At 37.0% G+C, this 25,629-nt stretch overlaps 1 protein-coding gene across 2 annotated transcripts in view; it reads left to right on the top strand.

The window, feature by feature from the left end:
* Positions 1 to 15,215, top strand: part of GNAT3 (G protein subunit alpha transducin 3) — a 59,131-nt gene extending 43,916 nt beyond the window's left edge. For both annotated transcript variants that reach the window (XM_005900847.2, XM_070369688.1), the window contains 3 exons: positions 8,082 to 8,211; positions 8,399 to 8,552; positions 11,056 to 15,215. In XM_005900847.2, coding sequence (XP_005900909.2) covers positions 8,082 to 8,211; positions 8,399 to 8,552; positions 11,056 to 11,246 — 475 coding nt within the window. In that variant the 3' untranslated portion in view covers positions 11,247 to 15,215. The remainder of the gene's footprint in view (positions 1 to 8,081; positions 8,212 to 8,398; positions 8,553 to 11,055) is intronic.
* The last annotated feature ends 10,414 nt before the right edge of the window (positions 15,216 to 25,629 follow it).

Here is a 25,629-nt window from a genome sequence, read left to right as displayed (position 1 = left end):
GTCAAATATGTTGACTACATCCCATTCAACACAAGAGCTTAAAATAAATTTCTACTCAGATTAGATCTTATTTTTCTGTGGTCAAATACATAAAGGATGTCAGAAATTGTTATTTTTCCAAGACAGTCACATGCTTATAGGATGAGCAAAGACATCTTACAAAAAATTAGCTGCAATAGCACTATTTTTAGCTATCCTAGACTATGCAACGACTTTGAAAGTATATAAAGGGCCTATTATTTCATAATAACCTATTCTAATATGAAGTATGAATAATCTTATGTGGTTAAATATTTGTGTGTTTAAGTCCCTTCAGTCATGTCCAACTCTTTGCAATCCTATGGACTGTAGCCCACCTCTATCCATGGGATTCTCCACACAAAAACACTGGAGTGGGTTGCCATGCCCTCCTCCATATTTAGCCAATTGTTTAACATAAATTAGTAAAATTTAATACCTTTTCCAACTGTTTAAAATGGACTATAAAACTCAACTGCTTAGTCAACTGTTTAACATAAAGCCATAAAACTTTGATGGCTTGCCCTATATTAATACCATGGGCAGTTTAACAAATAATTGATGTTCAATTGTTGCTTAAAAGCCTGACCTGTGAATTTTTAGTTACATCATACCTGTCAGGCATTTAAACACATTTTAATATTTAAGAATCCTTTCTTAAATATCACAGTTAAGGAAACATGCATTAAGTCAATCAAGCAATCAAAAAAAAGAAAAAAAAACTTTTCAAAATGAGAACTGAAAGTTCCATCTAATGTCATTAAAGCTCTAATTATCTTAACTATTCAGGCAATTAAGGATATTCGAGCCACATCGCATATCCATTCACCTCATTAATTGTCCCAGTATATTTAACCAATCCAGATATTCAGTCAGCAAAAAACAGGTTGTGCTCTGATTTCTATTATTGTTTTTCTCAGAAAAGTGATGATGAAGTGTGTATTTATATTTCTTACATGTTCCACTTTGGGAATCTCCACATTTTTTTCAATGATTATAATGCTTTAGTGTTATCTGCTCAGTCATGTTTGACTCTTTGCAGCCCCATGTAGTATAGCCCACCAGGCTCCTCTGTCCATGAAATTCTCCAGGCCAAGAACACTGGAATGGGTAGCCATTCCCTTCTCTAAAGTAAGCCCCAATTAAAATTTAGAGGAGATAAACATGAAAAGACATGTAAAAAATAAATTACTACAACAGCAGCAAAATAAAATGTAATATCCAAGAGAATCAACATAAAAGCAAAACTGCAGCCACTGATCTGCTTTGCCAATGAGCATTTCAGTTCAGTAATAGCAGATGGCATTAGAAAAAAGGTCAATGCTCCCTGGACCTGTGTCTCTAACATCACTCTGCATAGGGAAAAAAAAAAAAAAAAAAACTGTTTATCAAGTGAGTCATAAAATGAGAGGATTATTAGCATGCAATCTAAGATTTTTCAGAAGCCATTTTATCAATATGAATAAAACCTTAAGACTAAGTAATCTTTGTCCTCCCTTCCCTGGGAGGCTGTAAGATATGCTGAGAGAGAGAACAGTGGGCTAAGGATCACTTACATAACTTATACCTCGTATCAGAAAAGGAAAGATATAAGCATCTGAATGCAAAGTTCCAAAGAATAGCAAGAAGAGATAAGAAGGCCTTCCTCAATGATCAGTGCAAAGAAATAGAGGAAAACAACAGAATGGGAAAGACTAGAGATCTCTTCAAGAAAATTAGAGATACCAAGGTAACATTTCATGCAAAGATGGGCTCGATAAAGGACAGAAATGGTATGGACCTAATAGAAGCAGTAGATATTAAGAAGAGGTGGCAGGAATACACAAAACACCTGTACAAAAAAGATCTTCACGACTAAGATAATCACGATGGTGTGATCATTCACCTAGAGCCAGACATACTGGAATGTGAAGTTAAGTGGGCCTTAGAAAGCATCACTACGAACAAAGCTAGTGGAGGTGATGGAATTCCAGTTGAGCTATTTCAAATCCTGAAAGATGATGCTGTGAAAGTGCTGCACTCAGTATGCCAGCAAATTTGGAAAACTCAGCAGTGGCCACAGGACTGGAAAAGGTCAGTTTTCATTCCAGTCCCAAAGAAAGGCAATGCCAAAGAATGCTCAAACTACCACACAATTGCACTCATCTCACATACTAGTAAAGTAATGTTCAAAAGTCTCCAAGCCAGGCTTTCAGCAATACATGAATCATGTACTTCCGGATGTTCCAGCTGGTTTTAGAAAAGGCAGAGGAACCAGAGATCAAATTGCCAACATCCGCTGGATCATGGAAAAAGCAAGAGAGTTCCAGAAAAACATCTTTTTCCGCTTTATTGACTATGCCAAAGCCTTTGACTGTGTGGATCACAATAAACTGTGGAAAATTCTTCAAGAGAGGGGAATACTAGATCACCTGACCTGTCTCTTGAGAAATCTGTATGCAAGTCAGGAAGCAACAGTTAGAACTGGACATGGAACAACAGACTGGTTCCAAATAGGAAAAGGAGTACGTCAAGGCTGTATATTGTCACCCTGCTTATTTAACTTATAGGCAGAGTATACATCATAAAAAACACTGGGCTGGAAGAAGCACAAGCTGGAATCAAGATTGTCGGGAGAAATATCAATAACCTCAGATATGCAAATGACACCACCCTTATGGCAGAAAGTGAAGAGGAACTAAAAAGCCTCTTGACTGATGAGAGTAAACGAGGAGAGTGAAAAAGTTGGCTTAAAGCTCAGCATTCAGAAAACAAATATCATGGCATCTGACCCCATCACTTCATGGGAAATAGATGGGGAAACAGTGTCAGACTTTATCTTTTTGGCCTCCAAAATCACTGCAGATGGTGAACGCAGCCATGAAATTAAAAGACGCTTACTCCTTGGAAGGAAAGTTATGACCAACCTAGATAGTGTATTCAAGAGCAGAGACTTTACTTTGCCAACAAAGGTTCATCTAGTCAAGGCTGTGGTTTTTCCAGTGGTCATGTATGGATGTGAAAGTTGGACTGTGAAGAAAGCTGAGCACTGAAGAATTGATTCTTTTGAACTGTGGTGTTGGAGAAGACTCTTGAGAGTCCCTTGGACTGCAAGGAGATCCAACTAGTCCATTCTGAAGGAGATCAGTCCTGGGTGTTCTTTGGAAGGACTGATGCTAAAGCTGAAACTCCAGTACTTTGGCCACCTCATGCAAAGAGTTGACTCATGGAAAAGACTGATGCTGGGAGGGATTGGGGGCAGGAGGAGAAGGAGACAACAGAGGACGAGATGGCTGGATGACATCACTGACTTGATGGACATCTGAGTGAACTCCGGGAGTTGGTGATGGACAGGGAGGCCTGGCGTGCTGCGATTCATGGGGTCACAAAGAGTCGGACATGACTGAGCGACTGAACTGAACTGAACTGAACGTTTTATCAACTAAATATTTGACTAAAAAGGAGAATAGTTACTTTTCACACATATGTGTTAATATCAATAGCAGAGTTCAGAGAAGATAAGTGATCAAAGTCAGGACATAACCACATGGCCCATTAAAAGAATGCAATACAACCCTTGGGAAGGGGAAAGTTTTAAAGTTTTACACAGTTATTGGTTTGACAACACAAAAAGCTATTTTCTGACCTGGGGAAAGAAGGCTCCACAACAAATATGCTTCTACTCTACTTGGTGAGGATTTGACAACTAACAGTAGATAGATGTACTTGTTAGGACCTGTAGTCTAAGGAAGCAAACCTAATGAACTTCGCAACAAAGCTTAACATTCACAACACAGCTGTCATACATAAAGAACCTAACATGGCACCTGCTACACAGCAGCCTCAAGTATCAACTGGATTAATGAGCCTTGTTTAGAGAGATAATTGTATCTATCTGATAACTTTATGGTGGAGTTTAAATAACTGTTGACTAAAAGTTTTAAAGTCTGAATGCATATTTATCATCCTTGCTTCCATAAGGATGTTTACTAAATTTTAAAAATTAAATTTGTTGGCTAATTTTTACATATTATAACCTTTAAGTCAAAACTGTCCTCTTCCTCCATTTATATTGCAAGTCTGAAACTGTAGAGGGTTTGGTAATTAGCAGCACTTAGAATAGTCTTTGAAAGTGAAACTGAAAGTCCCTCAGTCGTGTCCAACTCTTTGCGACCCCATGGACTGTATAGACCATGGAATTCTCCAGGCCAGAATACTAGTGGGTAGCCGTCCCCTTCTCCAGGGGATCTTCCCAACCCAGGAATTGAATCAGGGTCTCCTGCATTGCAGGAGGATAGGATTCTTTAATAATCCTAAAGAATAATAGGATTCTTTACCAACTGAGCTACCAGGGAACCCCATAATAGTCTTTATTGACACCAAATTTGAATTTCTAAACCACACAACTATCGAACTCCTAAACATCATCTTCAATAATATGAGCAACTTCTCTTTCAATATACTACTAAATGGAGTGATTTTGCATTGGTACACATATTTGAGGAATTTTAGTTCTATATGTCTGTTCTTTACTGGATTAATATGTGAAATATTAAGCACTAGAGAAGTACAATGTGTGGTACTTCTGATTATCTTCAATAAGTCTGCTGACCGATATTTAATACTCCAATATTGTTATTACCTTTGAAATATCTGTACAGGTTGGGTGTTCCTTGGTATTGAATATTTAATATTTTGGGATCAAGATATTATAAAAGCCCTGTAATTTTTCCTTTGCCTCTAATCTCTTCCTCATCAAATCTGTCTTCAGATTTGAACTCAGATCAAAGTGACCTAACAATAAGCACACAAGCAAATGTTAATACCCCAGTTCAAAATCACCTATGGATTGCCATTGACCACGATATAAAAACTGGTCTTCTCATGTAATAGAAAAGACAGAAAATCTATTTCTGGTCTAACACCTCAGGCTTACTCTTGGGTGCTCAAATCCTTTGCTCTTGCTTTTGCTCTTATTGCCTCTATCTGGAACATTCTTTTTACACACTGTCTTCTCTGCAGTTTCTGATACACACACAGACCACACACACAACTACCACCACTACAACCAGATCAGAAGATTCTCAAGACTGAAACTCTGACACTTAGAATGTAATAAATGCTCAATAAATATTTGCTGACTCAGGCCATAAATTTCAATATTTTACCGTAATCTTTACATCCTCCAAAATATAACTATTTGTCCCAAGCATGCCGTGTTCTCTCATTCCTTGATGACTTTGGGTAAAAATCCTCCTTCCATTTCATTAACATGGAAACTATTCATTTATTTGCAAGTATTTACTGCATGTTTATTATGTTATAGGCACAGTGCCTGGCACGGGGAATATAACCATCTCCAGTGTAGATAAGGTCCCTGCCCTCATGAGACCACTATTCTATTAGGGAGATGATAACTACTAAACATATGAAAAAAACACAGTTATTGATTGTGACAATTACTATAAAAGAAATGGAGTGATACAACAGAAAATAAATGGGCAGCAGAAAGAGTTAACAATTTACAAAGGATGCTCTAGGTGGCTATCTGCAAAGTCTCGATATTGATATTAAAACCTGAACATTGAGGGAAAAAACAGTCTTATGGAAGGAAGAACTGAACCATGTTGCCTGGAAGGGAGATGCACTGTGCAAAAGTCCTAAAATAGCAAAAAGTTAGATTTATATTAAAGGAACTGAATGAATAGCATTGTGATTGGATTGCATTGAAAAGAAGAATGGTAGGAAAATGGCATCTGGTCCCATCATTTCATGGGAAATAGATGGGGAAACAGTGGAAACAGTGTCAGACTTTATTTTTGGGGGCTCCAAAATCACTGCAGATGGTGACTGCAGCCATGAAATTAAAAGACGCTTATTCCTTGGAAGGAAAGTTATGACCACCTATTCAAGCATATTCAAGAGCAGAGACATTACTTTGCCAACAAAGGTCCGTCTAGTCAAGGCTATGGTTTTTCCAGTGGTCATGAATGGATGTGGGAGTTGGACTGTGAAAAAGGCTGAGCGCCAAAGAATTGATGCTTTTGAACTGTGGTGTTGGAGAAAACTCTTGAGAGTCCCTTGGACTGCAAGGAAATCCAACCAATCCATTCTGAAGGAGATCAGCCCTGGGATTTCTTTGGAAGGACTGATGCTAAAGCTGAAACTCCAGTACTTTGGCCACCTCATGCGAAGAGTTGACTCATTGGAAAAGACTCTGATGCTGGGAGGGGTTGGGGGCGGGAGGAGAAGGGGACGACAGAGGATGAGATGGCTGGATGGCATCACTGACTCGATGGACGTGAGTTTGGGTGAACTGCGGGAGTTGGTGATGGACACCGAGGCCTGGCGTGCTGCAACTCATGGGGTCGCAAAGAGTCGGACATGACTGAGTGAACTGAACTGAACTGAACTGAAGCTTGCAAAGGTAGGAATGAACAAAAACAACTAGAACCTTAGAGGTCATCAAAAAAAAAAAAAAAAAAAAAATTTGTGTTTGATTCTAAGGGCTTCCCTGGTGGCTCAGTAGTAAAGAATTTGCCTGTAATGCAGGAAATCCAGGAGACTTGGATTCAATCCCTGGGTCAGAAGATTCTCTGGTAGAGGGCATGGCAACCCACTTTAGTATTCTTGTCAAGAAAGTCCTATGGACAGAAGAGTCTGGTGAGTTACAATCCATAGGGTCACAAAGAGTCAGACATGACTGAAGTGACTGAGCATACATTAACGGGAAAAGAAGCCTTTGAAAAATTGTAAGCAGGAAAGTGGTATAATAAGATTTACTTTAGGATAAAATTCTGAGTGCTGTGAGAATTTGTTTTTAGAGCTTTTAGAAACAGGGAGACCAATTAGAACATTTCTATAGTGTCCCTGGTGAGAAACTGTAGTGGCTTGTACAAGAGAGGAGTTTCAAAGGAGTGGATGAATTAGAAACTGCATTTCACATGTGCCCTATATGTAAGATAAGGGAAAGAGGGGGATTACAAAGGATTCCTAGCTTCTTTATTGAGTTTCTCTGTCCACATTGGTGCTTTTTACCAAAATACAAAACCAGAGGGAGGGCCAAATTTTCAAACATCTCTTTTAAGTTTCATGATCACTCAGGGTGACTTAAATCTTCCTCTGGGCTCATATTTTACCTTCTATGTTAGAATATATATATATATATATTGAATCTGAGCAAACTCCGAGACAGTGAAGGACTGGGGAGCCTGGCATGCTGCAGTCTGCAGGGTCACAGAGAGTCAGACGTGACTTAAAGACTGAATAACAACAACAAATTAGAATATTTATTATAAAATATTATAATAATTTATTTTTCTCTTTACAAGACAGCAAGCTCATTGAAGACAGTGACTATATCTTTTTATCTTTGTGTCAGTAGGTTTAGCACAGTGTTGAGTACATAGTAGGCAGATAACTGTTCAAATGAATGAATGAATGAATGAATGTAGGAGGAGCTCAGTGAACAAGCAAGACTTGTAGCATCAGAATTATGACAACTTTCAATCTTCTCTGGGCTCTAGTAATTTAAGAATACAGATAGTCTTTGATCAAAATCTCTAAGGCCAACAGATATCTTACTAAAACTTCAAACTACTGTAAATTTCCCAGTTGCTCAAAGTCAGTATGTGAATTATTTTACTCTACCCCGTGTAAATACATGCTAAGTTGCCTCAGTCTGACTCTCTGCGACCCTATGGACTGTAGCCCTTCAGGCTCCTCTGTCCAAGGGGATTCTCCAGGCAAGAATGCTGGAATGGGTTGTCATTCCCTCCTCCAGGGGATCTTTCCAACCCAGGGGTCAAACCCACATCTCTTACGTCTCCAGCATTGACAGGTGGGTTCTTTACCACTAGCGCCACCTGGGACGCCTGCATGAAAACCAAAAAATAAATAAAAGTTCTCTTTTTCTATAGTCCTTGAGCTGCAAGTTGCCCAAATAAGTCTTACTTCATAATCAGTAAAAATTAAAAGACTACCTTTAAACAAGCATTCATTTATAATTCCAAATGTTCGTCTTCATGTAAATTTTGGTGGATATTTGTAAGATTCATTTTTCTGTTATCCTTACTTTTTTAAAGAATGTTTGATGTAGGTGGACAGAGATCTGAAAGAAAGAAATGGATTCACTGCTTTGAAGGAGTTACATGCATTATATTTTGTGCTGCACTCAGTGCCTATGACATGGTTCTGGTGGAAGATGAAGAAGTGGTAAGTCTAAAAGGAAGACAAGATCGAGGTAAAAAATAAGCATTTGTGATTTCCAATATGACTACCCCATTCCCCAACTCAATTAAGAACTTCCAAAGACAGATGCTATTTCTAGATCCTTGTTCATAATCCCCACCATTAATATCTTGCAACAATCCTACACATTTTCATCTTTTATATCTAACAGAACAGAATGCATGAAAGCCTTCACCTGTTCAACAGTATCTGTAATCACAAGTACTTTGCAACCACCTCCATTGTCCTGTTTCTCAATAAAAAAGATCTCTTTCAAGAAAAAGTTACCAAAGTGCATCTTAGTATCTGCTTTCCAGAGTATACTGGTAAGATTCTCTTCCTTTAATTCCAAAGTAGTAAATTCTTGTATAGAGATACACTTTTCTATCTGGACCTTGATGTATAATATTTAGGAGGTTTGAGGCTATGATACTTCTTGAGTCATGTGTATGATCCACATTGGAAAGAATTTTACAAATAAAAGAGGAAACCCTCTCTACACTGCCTGCAATAAAACAAAGCTCTAATGAATAAAGGGGATGTGGTTAGACCAAACAGGGCTGAGACTCCATATAATGTATCAAATGGCATTGCAAACTACATTATCTTAAAAATTATGATGAGTATAAATTTTATTTCAAATTGGCATTTTTTAGATATTTCCCAATGAAACCTTGTAACGCTGTACTAGATCTTAGTGACTCTTCAAAGTCAGAATTAACTTTCCAGAGGATGATCTTGAATCAATTTGAGAATAGTGTCAGCTTTTTTCCAGTTTTCCTACCTCCTAGAGTTTTAGTAGGAGAAGGCAATGGCACCCCACTCCAATACTCTTGCCTGGAGAGTCCCATGGACAGAGGAGCCTGGTAGGCTGCAGTCCATGGTGTCGCTAAGAGTTGGACACGACTGAGCGACTTCACTTTCACTTTTCACTTTCATGCATTGGAGAAGGAAATGGCAACCCACTCCAGTGTTCTTGCCTGGAGATTCCCAGGGACGGGGGAGCCTGGTGGGCTGCCATCTATGGGGTTGCACAGAGTCGGATACGACTGAAGTGACTTAGTAGCAGCAGCAGCAGAGTTTTAGTACTGACACTGTTTGCTATTGACTATAAATGTCAGGTTCTCTAGAAGAGTTGTATTTCTTTTGGAGACTGTTGTTTTTTGTAAACAGTTATATGCTCTGTTGTTAATGAAACTGTGTTAGATGGAGATATTTATGGTTTAAACATAAATATGGACTTCCCTGGTGGCTGAGTTGGTAAAGAATCTGCCTGCAATGCAAGAGACCTGAGTTTGATCCCTGGGTTGGGAAGATCCCTTGGAGGAAGACATGGCAACCCATTCAGTATTCTTGCCTGGAGAATCCCCAAGGACAGAGGAACCTGATGGGTTACAGTCCATGGGGTTGCAAAGAATTGGACACAACTGAGCAACTTAGCTCAAGCATAAATATAAACCTAGTTTACCACTTAGATATGTGGGTAGCCCAAATGTGCTAGGGCTGTGGCACTTTGTCAAAATAGCTACTTAGGCTAATCTATAATGACTGCTTATAGCTTTTTTATTTATAAATATTAATTATATGCTTATACATTTGTCATGTAATTAAGTATAGTTACATGAATGTTGTATTGAATGTTACAAATTAAATATAGAATCATAATTAAGCACCTTATGTGTTCCAATAGGTTATAATCTTTATTTCTTAAAGCAATTTTTAGTTGGTATAAAAAGTGAACAGAAAATAGAGAGTTTTCATATATTTCCTCTCTGGTCAGCTCCCACCGTTTGCCCTATTATTAACATCTTGACTTGGTGTCATTCATTTATTTTGTTACAACTGATGAGCAGATATTGATACATTATTAACCAAAGTCCATGATGATATTTTACATCAGAAAAAACTCTGTGTTACACAGTCTGATGGGTAATACCAAACGCACGTCAGGTACCCAGCATTTTAGTGTTACACAGAATAGTGTCACTACACTAAAACTCCCTGTGATCTACCTATTCATGTCTTTTGCCTCACCTCCAACCCTTACAACTAATGTTCTTTTTACTATTACTATACTTTTGCCCTCCCCAGAATGTCATATAGCTGGAATCTTACAGTACATGCCTATCACTTTTTAGCTTTCCTTCACACAGATTTTTTTCTCTCTCCTACCTACCCTCAAAGTCCAGCTCAAACACTACCTCATTATGTATTCCACTCATCTTCAATTTCCATTCTTTTCTTTTAGTTTATATTAACACGCATGCACACAAGCATGCACATATTTACAAGCACAGTCTTTGACATACATCCAGGCTTTCTTACTCACTCTGTTGTATAAATACATCAGTTGTTGCTGTTGTTTAGTCACTATGTTATGTCTGACACTTTTGCAACCACAGGAACTATAGCCTGCCGATCTCCTCTGTCCTTGGGAATTCCCAGGCAAGAATTCTGGAGTGGGTTGCCATTTCCTTCTCTAGAGGATCTTCTCAACTCAGGGATCAAAGCCATGTCTTCTGTATTGGTGGGTGGGTTCTTTTTCACTGAGCCATCAGGGGAGCCCCAAATATGTTAGTAGTTCTACTATATTTTGATGTTTTCATGCAGAGATTACATTTTAACCACTTGAAATCCCCAGTAGGGTAAGCATAGTTTCCAACACAAAGTAGATGTTATATAAATCCCTGATAATTAACTATTGCCATTTTGATTTTTTAATCCTGAGCACATCAAACAGCACACAAAGTAAAATTCTAAAGATTATTTATAATTGTATGCTTTTTAAATGCAATTACGGTTTACTTCTTTAACTTTTTTTTTAACAAGGTCCAAATACATTTGAAGATGCAGGGAATTACATCAAGAACCAGTTTCTAGACCTGAATTTAAAAAAAGAAGATAAGGAAATTTATTCCCACATGACCTGTGCCACAGATACTCAAAATGTCAAGTTCGTGTTTGATGCAGTTACAGATATAATAATCAAAGAGAATCTGAAAGACTGTGGGCTTTTCTAACAGATGCTTTTTTCTTCCACTCTTGCTCATGTATACTTTTCAAGATATAAAAGGTCCTGTGTGATGTATTCAGTTTTAATAGATACTAACTTGTATAACTAGTGTTGTAAGGCAAAATTTTTCACACAAACATTTTAATGTATTATCACCTTTCTTTGGTAAGCTTTGATTTATTTGAATTAGCAAGGATTGGGGTGTCTTATGTCTTCAGTTCTGAAAACTGATACATTTTGGTAGTGCTCTTACTGTACATATCAGTGACACTGAATTTTCTTGGAAGTAAATTCTGCATTGTGGCCTATTTTAAAATCATAGAACAATGGGGAAAAAAACAATGTATTCTATATTATTTCCATTGGCCAGAATTTGAGAGGCATTCATTTTTGCTGATAATATATCTGTGCTTATACCATAGAAACATTCAAAGATGATACATGTGGCATTTTATTGGTCAATTACTCCTTTTCAGCCAGTGCAAATGAAATGTTCACTATACATGTGCCTGTTGATGGAAATTACACATGCCAAAGAAATGCATACAATTTTCTCTGCTACTTTTCCATAGGAAGAAAAAAGTATTAATGCTGAATTTACCTTTAGAATTGAGGATTTCAATAATGTATTTTTGTACCAATCCAACTGAAAACTGGGGACCATGTGTGATCAAGACAGTGTAAGACTGCTCAGGCTGAAGAGTCATCCTCAATGGAGTACTCCTTTCCCCCATTTTATTTCGGAGCAGTGTGGAACATTATTACAATTAATGGTTTGAGGACAATACATCGTGACCGCAAGAGAAAAAAAAATAATTAAATATCTTAGCACTAGTGTGTTTTAGCTTTGTGAATAAGAAGTAGGAAGTAAGAGTAAATAATTAGGAGATTTTTTTAGAAGAGAAACATTGAGCTTCTTGTTTGTAGCATATGCTCCTTTCTAATGTTATATGGTATGCTAATGGTCAAAGCCTACTCTTTAAAAGATTATTTGGTGCATTACCAACACAATCATTATTTATGAACAGAAAAGATGACTTTTTTTCCTTTTTTAAAGTGCCATCACTTACAACATTTATTTTTAAAACATGTCTGATATCATTTAACTTATCCACTTGTCGAAGGTGATATATAGGTCAGAATAGGAGATCAGTGCATAAGATCTATAATTACTCTGAAAAGAGAGCTAATTAGATTAGATAATTAGATGAGATGAAAGGAATATAAATTAAGCAATTTGCCAATCGGTAGCTCTGGTGGATTTAGGTAGCCCTGTCTCAGTGTCACGGCTTCACTGTTCTGTAATACATTTCCAGCCTAAGCATGTAAGAATGATCCCCATTCAGTGAGTAACCTTGACAAGAGCATTTCTGGCTTTATTTTCAAAAACACAAGGAGTTATCAATAAATAGGATCGAATAAAAATGTTATATTAAGAGCAATTAATTTGAAATTTCTTTGCGAAATACAAGTTATTAAGGAGCCTAAGATAACAAAGACAAACGATGCACAAGAAATCATTCAGTTCAGGCGCTCAATACATTTTTCTGGCTGAAAACCATTATCTATTAAACAAGTCCACATTTTACTAGGAGCTATATAATGCTTTGAGATTTTAAATTAAGATTACAAATACTATCATTTTATCCATTACTTTGTCTTTTTGTTCTCCTATTCTACTTTAATCTATTTTTCTCTATCAGTGTGAAGAGAATGTTCCAGAAAGTAATTTTTTGAAATAGTATTACTATTATAATTTATATTTTGACTCTGATTTACGCTTAGAGTTCCTATTTTAGATAACATAGGTAGAAAGGGTAAGGTCAGAAATGGTCTTTTAAAAATATATAACTCATTTTGATCTTAGCAAAAAATTAATAGACATCATTTATTTATGAAATCTTGTTCTGAGAACTTTAAAAATATATGTTAAACTACCAAACTAAAATTAAAGGTCAGTTGGGATTATCTTTTTAAAAACTGTTCGATTCCTTCCAATTCTGTAATTAAATTTTAAAAAAACTTTTCTTCACAATCAAGAACAATTACTATGCTAAACAATTTTAATTAAGAGAAATTTTTAGTAGGGAAATATAAATGTTTGTATTATTTCTTCAATGATTGTACACATTAAAACTGAATTTATGATTTTACTTTTTAAATTTTTCAATTAAAAAAAAGGTTGGAGTGGATACAAAGAATTTGAGATTAAACAAAGTAACAGAATGGGAAACATAGGAAGTTATACTTCAGCTAGAAGAAACTCACCTTGAGACTAGAAATGTTACAACTGATAAGACTCAAAACTTCTATTTCAACTGAAAATTCAATCTTTTAGTAATATTTGTCATTCAAAAATTCAAAAGTGATTATAATGATATTTTCCTTTTCTGTTATTTGAGGCTTTTCTTCCTGACTCAGAATGTTTTATAACCCTCTTGTCTTAGATTTTTAATATCCCCAACTCATAACTGTCTAACATATGTCCAATTGTAGACACACTGTGCTGCCTCAGAAATCTGGTGTGGGCTTACATCTAACAGGGTCACTAATAACCAGTTCTTGCAGAGTTCTTTCAGAAGCATGAGCTGAGCAACAAATAAGTTTTGCCTCTTGGAACTAGTGACTGGAGAGTTAAATGAAGAAGAGTATTAATTGGGTAATATCTTTGTGTCAAAATGCAAAAGTTGACAACTTTATGAAGAAGGTCTATGGAAAGGGGGTTTCAAATTCTGTTGAATCTACAACATAACTTATAGATATCCAATATCCTACTGATTAACAACATTTATAAATAATTAACAATTTTCATGTATATCACAAAAATAGGCTCACTACTTTTATAGGCCGTGAGCCTGTCCTAATACACATTTTCTTACTCAATCCAATATCCTATTTTAAACACAAAAGGTATTTTTAAATACTTGACAGAGAATTACTCAGACTTAAAATAATCAAACACTATGTATACGAGGGAAAAAAATATTTTCTGTTGTCTTAATATGTTTTCACAGCGCTACACCACATGTAGAAAGGTGATTAATGTGTATCTACTAAAAACAAAATAGTTGTAAAAACTATAGGAGAGTTATACATTCTCTAACTTGGAATAACTTTACAAATAGGAGAGATAACAATCTGCCTAAGCGGAGGGTTATAACCATCACTCCTCTGCCTAAGGTGGAGCCAGGATTTACTGGAGAATATAACCAGCTAAGGCCCTCATTCAAAACATTTAGGTATTTTTCTATATTTTTACAAACTAGCCTATAGCCACTTGGGGGCACACTTATATTATGTGTTTTTCTACTCAAATGTTGCAAACATAATGAATTTGGATTATTGGTAACATTAATGACACAGATAATAAAATCCTATTAGGAATCACGGATCATTTTGTGTTTCTAGCTCAGTAGTACATCATAATTTTCTGATAATCATAATATGCACGATCTTAATCAAATTTTTGAGTAATGGCTATTAAAACAGCTTGAAATTTGTTTGATATTATACAGATATTTAGTTTCTTTGCATGCTTTTATTTTCTGCAATTTTCAAACTATTATTAAATCTAAGTAACCATTAATTTTGCAAAGTGTATTTTTCCATTAATTTGAATTGTTTCTAAAATCTTGATTAGCTTATAGTGAAAGAATAATTTGAAGCCTAACAATTATGTTTTGTGAATAGTTATTAATTAGATGCTTATTAGTGTGTTATCTTTTCAATAAATCAAAGTAAAATTCCACTCTTCTAATAATATTAGCCATTCCATTATTCTTTTTATTACAACTTTTTCTGTAACCACCACTGCACTAAATCAAGAGGAAAATGAGTGCTCTGTGACATTTTTCTATCAACAACACTGCCACTAACAGCACATTTTTCACTAGTAATAGTACAATTGTTATTTTAAACCACATTTGTCACACTAATTAAGAAATAAATAGAGTCACAAGAAAGAAAAAAGGAAGAAAAAGACCCTAATTTACTTCACAAGGACAGTAATAATCCTCTAATTATTATACCTTTCAGGTAAAGAATAATATGTGACGCACAAATATAGTGATTGTTTGAAAGACATTCACATTTTCTAAATTGGTCAGATTAAAACAAACAGCACACATATGGAATGGAAAATCTTTTTTTCAATGCATATTGCTGTGAGTTTCCTGAAAAACAAAAGTGGTCAAATATGAAATGCCAGTATAATATCAAAACCAATGCAAACTGTCTTTTAACATATTAAAAGTCTTACATTGGAGAAAATTCTGGATGACTGTACATATAGTTAGCACATGAAAGTTCAACACGAAAAGCACCCCATGTAAAACACCAAAGAAAAAGATGATCTATGCTGTAATGATCTTACTCAGTTAAAATCTGAATATTTAATGACATTTTTGAAATACTGATGGACAAGTGTACATTTGGGGCTTCCCTGGTAGCTCAGCTGGTAAAGAATCTGCCTGCAGTGTAGGAGACCTGGGTTCAATCTCTGGGTTGGGAAGATCCCCTGGAGAAGGGAAAGGCACCCACTCCAGTATTCTGGCCTGGAGAATTCCATGGACTGTATGGTCCATGGGGTCACAAAGAGTCTGACACAAATGAGCGACTTTCAGTTTCTTTCAAGTGTACATTTATATACAGCACAAATTAGGGAAGACAATTCACCAACAAATGAAGTGCTTTGATTTCCCTTGGAGTTAAACTCAAAGTCATTCATCACAGTGAGTCCACTAGTGTTTACTTTCTAGCGTATCTGAGAAAGAACAACAAAGAGTAACTTTGTGTTGTTACTCACACATACCATGTGCTCCCCTATAATACCTTCATAATCATCTGTACCTTTTGAACCAAAAGGTAGAAAATTTTATAAAAAACATACAAACCACACGGATTACATCTAAAACAGACAAAAGTGCATGTTCATTTTGATAATTCTGTTTTTTTGGTAAATATAAAAAGAAGCATTGCTTCATCATCTAAAGCAGCAGCCACACTGTTTTGCTCGAAAGCAGGAGAGGAAGTATCTGGGCAGTTATATTCTAGACCACCACACATGAAGGCTCATTAAACTCAGATTTCATGAGCAAGTTACTCATCAGGCATTTTATCCTGAATCTGAGGCAAGAAGTCCTCTTGAACTACATTTTTCCCTCAAGGACAGGTGATATGGTCACGGTAGGAAACTCTTGGCTGTGCTTGAGAATTGGCATTTAAATCTCAGTTTTGTCACCAATCATGCCCCTGTGAGACATTGAACACAGTCTTTTTCCACGTGGCTGCTTTTCTTATCTACAGATGAACAGAATACATTAAACAATCACCACAAACCAATACACTCTGAGCTCCTGAATCAGCAACATCTTTGAACACTGATACCAGAGTAAGACTGTCTTAATTGTGTATTGAAAGAAAACAACAGCAGGAAGAGGAATGATATGTAAAGAGTCTTTAATTAGCACTTAAAATGTGACTTAATAAAATATGTGACTTTCTCCTCTTTTCACTGCTCAGTTGAGCACTAGACATGTTATTTCTTCCTGGAAAGAATAGTCTAGCACCTGGCATTGCCCCTAGTTAAGACTTCACCAGGAGGACAACTCATAGTTCAGCCAGGTATAATAGAGCATCCATTACCATCCAAAGAAGTAAAACTGCACTGATTCATGTTTAAAAAAAATGTTAAAGACCAATGTAACAACTTATGTTGCCAAACACTCAATTATATGCTTAAAATGAATGAACATATAAGTTATACCTCAAAACAATAATAATGATAACTTAAAAAGAATAATATGGCACCCGTTCTCCCCCATAGTATCTCATATATGTAATGGCATTAATACGTTTTTAACAAATTAATAAACAATAAGGTCATATCCCCCATAATGACCTCTCTAACTGAAACAGATGAGTACTAAACTCCAATATCTACCCTAGGATATAGGTCTGCCCTCCCCACAAACTGGGTTGCCCAAGAGTAATAAATCAGTTCTACTTTTTTAAAATTCCTGAAAGCTTAGATCACTCTCATGCTAAAATATAGTTTCAGGTTAAATCTAGTAGTCAGGGCACAGGCCCTGGTCCTTCACACAGTAGGTCCTTAGCTCTTGCTGTTTTATTGTCAGGACTGCCCGCTCCCACTCCAGGCCTTATGGGCTCCTGCTTATTCTTCAGATTTTAAATCAGTGTTGACATCTTGAGACGGCGGTTCCCAGACCTCACAGATACAAGTTCACCTGCTTCATACTTTTATAGCTTTTTATAACAAATTTACTCTTTATACCTTGCTAACATTTACAATGAAATATTTATGTGTAGGTTTGATATTTGTACACAGATACGGATGCGTATTTGTTTCTCCACTTTACTGTTAGTTTCCTGAGGGTGGAGCCAATATGTGGGTTTTCCACAGTTGTGTTTGAGGCAAGCAGTAGTTGTTCAGTCGTGTCCAATTCTGCGGGACCCCGTGGATTGTAGCCTGCCGGTCTCCTCTGTCCATGAAATTTTCCAGGCAAGAATGCTGGAGTGGGTTGCCATTTCCTCCTCCAGAGGGTCTTCCCAAGGCACAGATCAAACCCGGGTATCCTGCATTGCAGGCAGAGTCTTTACCATCTGAGCCACTGTCTTAAAGAATATTTGTGAATTACTCAACCAAAAACCAATGATTGTTCACCAGTTCTCCTTGAAAGCTGCTTTTCATTTAGCTTCCAGAATGCCACACTTTCCTGAATTTTCTCCTGTCTCTCTGCTTCTTTCTCAAACTCCTGACTATCCTGTAAATGTTACTATTACTGAAAATACTTACCTAGACTGGGTTTTCCGCAGTTGTGTTTGATGCAAATGGTAGCTGTTCAGTCGTGTCCAACTCTGCGCGACCCCGTGGATTGTAGCCTGCCGGTCTCCTCTGTCCATGAAGACAGACAAATTTACTATAAAAAGCTATAAAAGTATGAAGCAGGTGAACTTGTATCTGTAAGATCTGGGAACCCCTGTCTCGAGATGTCAACACTGATTTAAAATCTGAAGAATAAGCAGGAGCCCATAAGGCCTGGAGTGGGAGCGGGCAGTCCTGACAATAAAACAGCAAGAGCTATTCTTATCTAGAAATCAGAAGTACTTTTACACCTTTATTTTTCTTTAACTAAGATCAGTTTCCTGATCCTTGGATGTATATTTTAACTGCCTTTGGGGACATGATCAGACAAGTAAAATGCAACACTTAAAAAATTAAACTCAGGATTTAGTAAGTTTAATTAATCTCAAAAATCTATCCCTCCTCCTGTGATCTCTCAGTTGATTATTCCAGACCTCAGGTTCTACCCTACTTTCTCTCATCTGTTACCTATCTTAAATTATTCAACAAGTTCTATTATTGCTCTACACCTTAAATATTTCTTTATTTGCTTTTTTTCTATCATCACCACCCCTGTCTAGTTCAAGTCTCTCTCTTGCAGAGATTCCTGGCACAGTTCCTTAAACTCTCTGCCCAACATCCATTCTTGCCACTCCCTGTCTATTCTCCACCCAGCTGACAGGATGGACTTTCTGAAGTGCAGAACAATTACATTACAGGGCTTCAGATGCTTCCATGGCTCTCCATTGTCATAAAGTCCAGCTGCCATAACATCTAGATAGTCTCCCTGACCTGGTACCTTTTTTCCTCTCTAGCCTATCTTTTGCCATTCTTCAGTCTAAATCCACTTGCAAATGTGTTCCCTCCTAAAACACTGTCCTTCTCATCCATTGATTAATTAACGCAACCTGTAGGTTTTGACTTTTTTCAGTTCTCTCCTCACCTGCCAGGTCTTGGCTAACTACCGTTCTATGTGCTTGTTCACCCTGTATCTCCTTCTCTGTGAGCCTTATCGTGATAAGGAAGGCAAGTAAATTCATGCTCTATTACTCTGTGTGTGTATTTTACAGTTTTTAACTCTATCTTAATGTTCCTGGTGGGGCAGAAAGAAATAAAAATGTCTAAAGAAAATGATGTATCATAGTAAAAGAACATCATTTGTTTCTCCTCAATTCAGACTTACAAAAAGTCTTGAATGCATTTGGCAAAATTTCCAATTGGTAAATCAATATACCAATTTAATATTCTAAACAAGTTTACATAAATATGTCAGTAATCTGTTTCCCAAAGCCATTTACCACATCCTATTGGTATCAGTAGGAAGAGACAAGTTTATAGAGAAGTCAAACACATTACTGTTGAGAGAAGTTTTAGCTAATCCTATACTAAAGACAACTGAAAGAAAACAATACCAGTCTTGCTTTTCCTGCCAGTCTGACACCTCTATAAACAGAGATACATCTAAACGTCCCAGAGATTTGAAATGAGATTTTTGATCCAGAGAAGCCATATAAGACATATAGATTTTTTTTTCTTTTTGAAGTTTTGGGTAATGAATAGCTGAACATTACAAAATCCTTAATAATTAGTCCATTTATATAAAAAAATAAGCTTTAAAGTGTGAGCATTGCCTTAATTGTTCACAAAGGGAGAATTACATCACATAAAGCACAATCTTAGAACAGCAAAGTCTGTATTAGTTGTTCAGTCATGTCCAACTCTTTCGACCCCTTGGACTGTAGCCCACTAGGTTCCTCTGTCCATGGGATTCTCCAGGCAAGCATACTGGAGTGGGTTGCCATTCCCTTCTCCAAGGGATCTTCCCAACCCAGGGATTGAACCTGGGTCTCCTGCATTGCAGGCAGATTCTTTACCGACTGAGTCACCAGGGAAGTCTAAAAATAGCAAAACCCAACAATAAAAGAATTAATGTTTAGAATTTTTAAACATTTGTTTCATAACTTTTTATGATATTTTTTATATAATTAGAAGATTTAAATTTACTGCTAATATTTTTCTATTCTTTTTGTTTTTGTTGTTAAGTCTCCTCAAGTCTTTCAAAAGCAACTTTTATCTCCTTAGCAGGACTGAACTTGCTCTGTACACAACCACCTTACAAACAAATTGTATTTTCATCAAAGTATCAGTCCCTTTTAAAGTTAGTTCTCTCTATACTATAAATAACCCTTACCTGGAACATTCCAGAAGATTATCAAACATACTTGATCAAAGTTCTATTACAGCTTTTCAGAAAATGCTTACACTTCAAAACTTGCAATGTAACTTGGAGAATTTATAAACAGATCAATGACCCTTTAATATCTATAAATATAAGTAGATAATCTCTGTTAGTCATCAGTCGTGTCCAACTCTTTGCAACACCTTGGAATGTAGCCTACCAGGCTCCTCTGTCCATGGAATTCTCCAGGCAAGAATACTGGAGTGGATTGCCATTCCCTTCTTCCAGGGATCTTCCTGACCCAGGGATTGAACCTGGGTCTCCTGCTTTGATTCTTTACCAACTGAGCCACCAGGGAAACCAATAAGTAGATAATAGTGGAACTCTTATTAGTGTGTTTTCCATAACTTGAATCTATTATTTTCCTTAAAATTTCTCACATTTAAAAATATTACATAAAAGATACTTCCTTCACTGAGATGCATAAGAATGTTGGTGATAGATTTCAATGGGAAGTCAATAAAAACTTAATCTTGATGAGGTTAGTAACTGTGAGCTTTAGGTTTAGGTGTTTGGTAATTTCCATTAATCATATGAGTGTGTATGTGTGTATGTTTAACAGGAAGAAAGACCATAGGCCTCTCATGGAGTAATAATTGATTTAACTTACGGGGGAAAAAAAAGACTTTCAAAGTGAAAATATTACTTTTTAGATTTCTTCTAATGTCCTTTCTTAAATTTTTAAATCTATCAAATCTAGTAAATCTTAATATTTTTTTTTTTGCTGTAAATTAATAGAGCCAAGTTGCTAAATACAATTGCCTTCATCACCTCATGCTTCATGAAGACCTAACATACCTTTGCTAAACATTGTTTTTAAAATGTGTTTTAAACTATTGAAACCTACCTGTCCTTCTTGAACTCACAATTTAAGCCAACCAGTTGGGAATTTTAAATTTTTCCGATATAATTCATGAGACTTTTTAAATGATTACATAGAAAAAAAGCTTAAAGAATCGATAAATTTCTACTGTCTATGGACTGTGCTATCTCTCAGTTGTATTTCAATTCTAAAAATGTAACCTTTGAAATTTAAAGAGATTTGAAAAAGCAAATTCTCCTTCATGCATGATCAGACAAAATGACAAGCAGCTTGCCATCTATTAAACTCACACAATGTGGATGGTGAGTGCAGGCAATTTGACTTTCTGATGATCAGGTAGCAGTGTAAAAAATGTGTTGTGATATTTACCTTCTGAAAGTAATATTTTCACTTTGAAAGTCTTTTTTTTCCCCCGTAAGTTAAATCAAGGCCTCCATGAGAGGCCTATCTTCAAACCCCATCTCAGCAGAGGCCCATCAGATTATTTATATTACATTTGTGAGCTCGGGCCACAAAAAGCCCAGCTGAGCCCACAGCATTTTACAAGTGTTCTAAACCCAGGAGGCAGGCATATCAAACATCCACATACTAATTGTGACATTAATCTCTAGCCATCAGCTGACTAAGGATATTAGAGCTGTAATAAAAACATGCTGCAGTTTTAAATCACTTCACCGAGTAACCCATGTGGTGCCATATCTTATTTCCATACCAACAAGGAGTGGCAAGAAGCAGGAATAGTATAGCTGAGCACAAATTTTGAAAGAGAATCTTATGTTTAGATGTGTAAGTTGTATAAGCAGGGTATGAAAAACTGCCAATCTAGAGTTCAAACAGCGTTTAATTTTGATCACCTGTCTGTACAGGAAACTTCCTACTAAACATGATATTTTCAGATCAGTAGAGGATTTGCTCCTTTCAAATTCTGGTATCTTAAACCATAACGAATAATTCAACTATATTATAAATTATTCTGTCTTCTGAGATTGAATATATTCAATATATTTTACCCTTTCCTTAAAGTTCCATAATTAATATGATACATAATTACTATATTGTACTGCAATAATACTCAGTTACAATTTCGGCATGTGGATTTCTTTTTATTCATTGTCACAGGGACTCATATGTGTGAGAAGATGCTATGAGTCACCAAGAGAAAAGGCGCTTGCTTTTAAAGGCAAACACCCAAACGAAACCTGCTCTCTAGTGTGGACAGAATATAATAGACAATAATAGTGCCTGAGGGTTCTTTGTCATCTGGGCTGATAACTTAGTTTTGTCCCTGATGACTTGCATAGTCTGGAATAAGGTTCTTAACTACTTAGTATCCACATTCACACAATGAGGGAAATAATAACAGTTATAGGTCAGAGCCCAGGAATAAATGAGATAATACCTGTGAAGTGCTTAGAAGAGATGATTGTTTATTAGTAGAAGGGGTAGAAAGCTTAACATGGAGTTGTGAAGTTGCATAGTGATCTATAAAGATGACTCATGGCATAACAGAGCCCTTGGCTGAGAGGGAGGAAGGGATTTGAGGGAGGTGGAAGTTTAGAAAATATTTAGAAGTGTATCCTGTGAAATGAAAATATCTCCTGCCATATCGATAAGCAAGAAATGTCATAGTCGTCAGCAGTTTCTGCCCCTCAAATGTGAACAAGGGCTCCGGAAACTGTAGCACAGCAGATGCTGCCACCTCCACGAGGTGACTGCTGAAAAGCTAGGGGAATGTGAGTAGCAACCATCTGCCACTCCTTAAGGTCAACAAGGAAACAGGATTTGGCCCCAGATAGCTGAGCGAAGGGAAAGTCACTCAGTCCTGTCTGACTCTTTGCAACCCCATGGATTATACAGTCCGTGGAATTCTCCAGGCCAGAATACTGGAATGGATAACCTTTTCCTTCTCCAAGGGATCTTCCTAACCCAGGAATTGAACTCAAGTCTCTGACATTGCAGGCTGATTCTTTACCACCTGAGCCACAAGGGAAGCCCAAGAATAATGGAGTGGGTAGCCTATTCCTTCTCCAGGGAATCTTCCTAACCCAGGAATCACCCCAGGGTCGCATTCTTTACCAACTGAGCTATGAGGGAGATAGCTCAGATAGCTGAGATGCATATGAAAGGAATGAATTCAGTGAGGCCAGAGGCTTGCACCTTCCTATCTATACAATGCTAAATTCCTTAATTTGAAACCTGATCTTTGATGTTCAGACTTCCTGCTCCCTTTGCTGCAAACTTGTGTATAGCCTGACTACCCCTCCTGCTTCCCTGGAGCCGTTTTCTCAGAGCTACAGAGATGCTGTCCCCTGGGCCCTGAGTCCTAAATATTCTGTCAACTACGAACTGGCACTTGCCAAGAGCACTGCCAAAGACTGAACGAAAAGGACATTTGCCATCTGCCTCTGAGGAGATTGAACCCTGTGCTGTTGCAGCTGCTGACATTCAACACCCTTGAGGGAGTTCAGGGTGGAGCGAGGCACTCTGTGCTCCAGGCAATCTGGTGAGACAGTTCTTTAGATAGTTAGATGTTTTTAGGAACTGATTTTATGATCTCAACCCCCTGTATCTCCTCATATCTAGAAAAGCACTAAATCCCTTCATGGTGACATCAGATCCTCAGAACTAGCAGAAAACCTTTTGTAAAATGAATGCTTAATGGTATTGAACTTCCTCCTTTCACCAAAATCTTGTATATTGACCTTCCCCTGCTTCCTCTCTGGAGCAGTGTCTCAGAGCTCTCTGGGGTGCTGCCTCCTGGGCTGCAGTCCTCATTTTGCCCCAAATAAAATTTAACTCACAACTGTCAAGTTGTGTATCTTTTTTTAGTTGACACCACCCAATAAAATAACTCTCTATTTTCAGGTTGTGACTCTATTTTTTAGTCGACAGGATTAAAAGGATGATATTAGGATTTTTTCTTTATCTTTTGCAAATGTTTTCTTTATCTTTTTCAAATGTTTTCTTTATCTTTTGCAAATATTTTCTTTATCTTTTGCAAAGATAGTAACTTCCCTGGTGGCTCAGAGGTAAAGCATCTGCCTGCAATGTGGGAGACCCGGGTTTGAACACTGGGTTGGGAAGATTCCCTGGAGAAGGAAATGGCAATCCACTCCAGTACTCTTGCTTGGAAAATTCCATGGATGGAGGAGCCTGGTTAGGTGATAGTCCATGGGGCCACAAAGAGTCGGACACGACTGAGTGGCTTCACTCTCTCTCTTTGCAAGTATTGGTTCATCTGACTGATATCACCTGACATGTCATCTTAAATTTAACTATAATAATTATATCCATTGTGTTAGACCTAAGAATTATTGTTACTTCTTTGCTTGTTCATTCTTCCATCTATATATCCATCCCTACACTAAACTATGCATTCAGTTTTTCAACAAGGAACCATCATGAAAAGGTACTTTGAAAGTTACTGTGAAATCCTTAAAGTTCAATTTGAGGTCTCTATCATCAAGACACTTTCAAATTAACAGAACAGAATTTCCTACATTAAACAGCTTCAAAAATAAGTGTTGAGGGATTAGCTTTGTCAAACACACTTTTGTGTTAACAAAAAGAACAGTGTCACTCACCATCCAGTTACACAAGGGTTAAGTGGTAACCACTGCAGCTGCCCACCCTGAGAAGGACTAAGGATGAAGAAAACTGAGATCCTCCAGTTATCTTTTTTATATATAGTAGTGTATATATGTTAATCCCAATATCCCAGTTCATAACCTACTGTTTAGCACAGAAAACTACTCAATGTCTGTGGTAAAAATGAGGGGTTTTATATACACGTATAACTGATTCACTTTATTGTATAGCAGAAACTAGCTCAGCTGGTAAAGAATCCACCTGCAATGCAGGAGACCCAGTTTGATTCCTGGGTTGGAAAGTTCCCCTGGAGAAGAGATAGGCTACCCACTCCAGTATTCTTGGGCTTCCCCAATGGCTTAGATGATAAAGAATCCACCTGCAATGTGGGAGACCTGGGTTCGATCCCTGGATAGGGAAGATCCCCTGGAAGACAGTATGGCAACCCACTCTAGTATTCTTGGCTGGATAATCCCCTTGGACAGAGGAGCCTGGTGGGCTACAGTCCATGTGGTTGCAAAGCATCCAGTACAACTGAGTGACTAAGCACAGCCTAAATTAACAACATTGTAAAGCAACTAAACTCCAATTTTAAAAAAGAAAACCAGGATTAAAGGGCCCTCCAGATAGCTAAGATGCATGTCTCCAGAACTATTTCAATGAACCCAGATTCATGCATCTTCCCATACATCACAGAAAAACACTAAAATCATTAAGTTGAGATCTCTGGTCTTTGTGCTTGGCAGTAATATATTTAACCAAGATGTATGCTTGACTACATGTATTTCCTAGTCAAAAATTTAACTAGGTATTGGTTCCTCTCTTATCTCTTCAGAGCAGTTCCTCAGAGCTGTCTGAGAGGCTGTTTTCCCAGCTAT

Source organism: Bos mutus, chromosome 4 (genome assembly GCF_027580195.1).
Source record: "Bos mutus isolate GX-2022 chromosome 4, NWIPB_WYAK_1.1, whole genome shotgun sequence".
In the NCBI taxonomy this organism is placed as follows: domain Eukaryota; kingdom Metazoa; phylum Chordata; class Mammalia; order Artiodactyla; family Bovidae; genus Bos; species Bos mutus.
The sequence above is the reverse complement of the archived record's forward strand: the minus strand, read 5'-3'. Positions and strand labels throughout refer to the sequence as shown.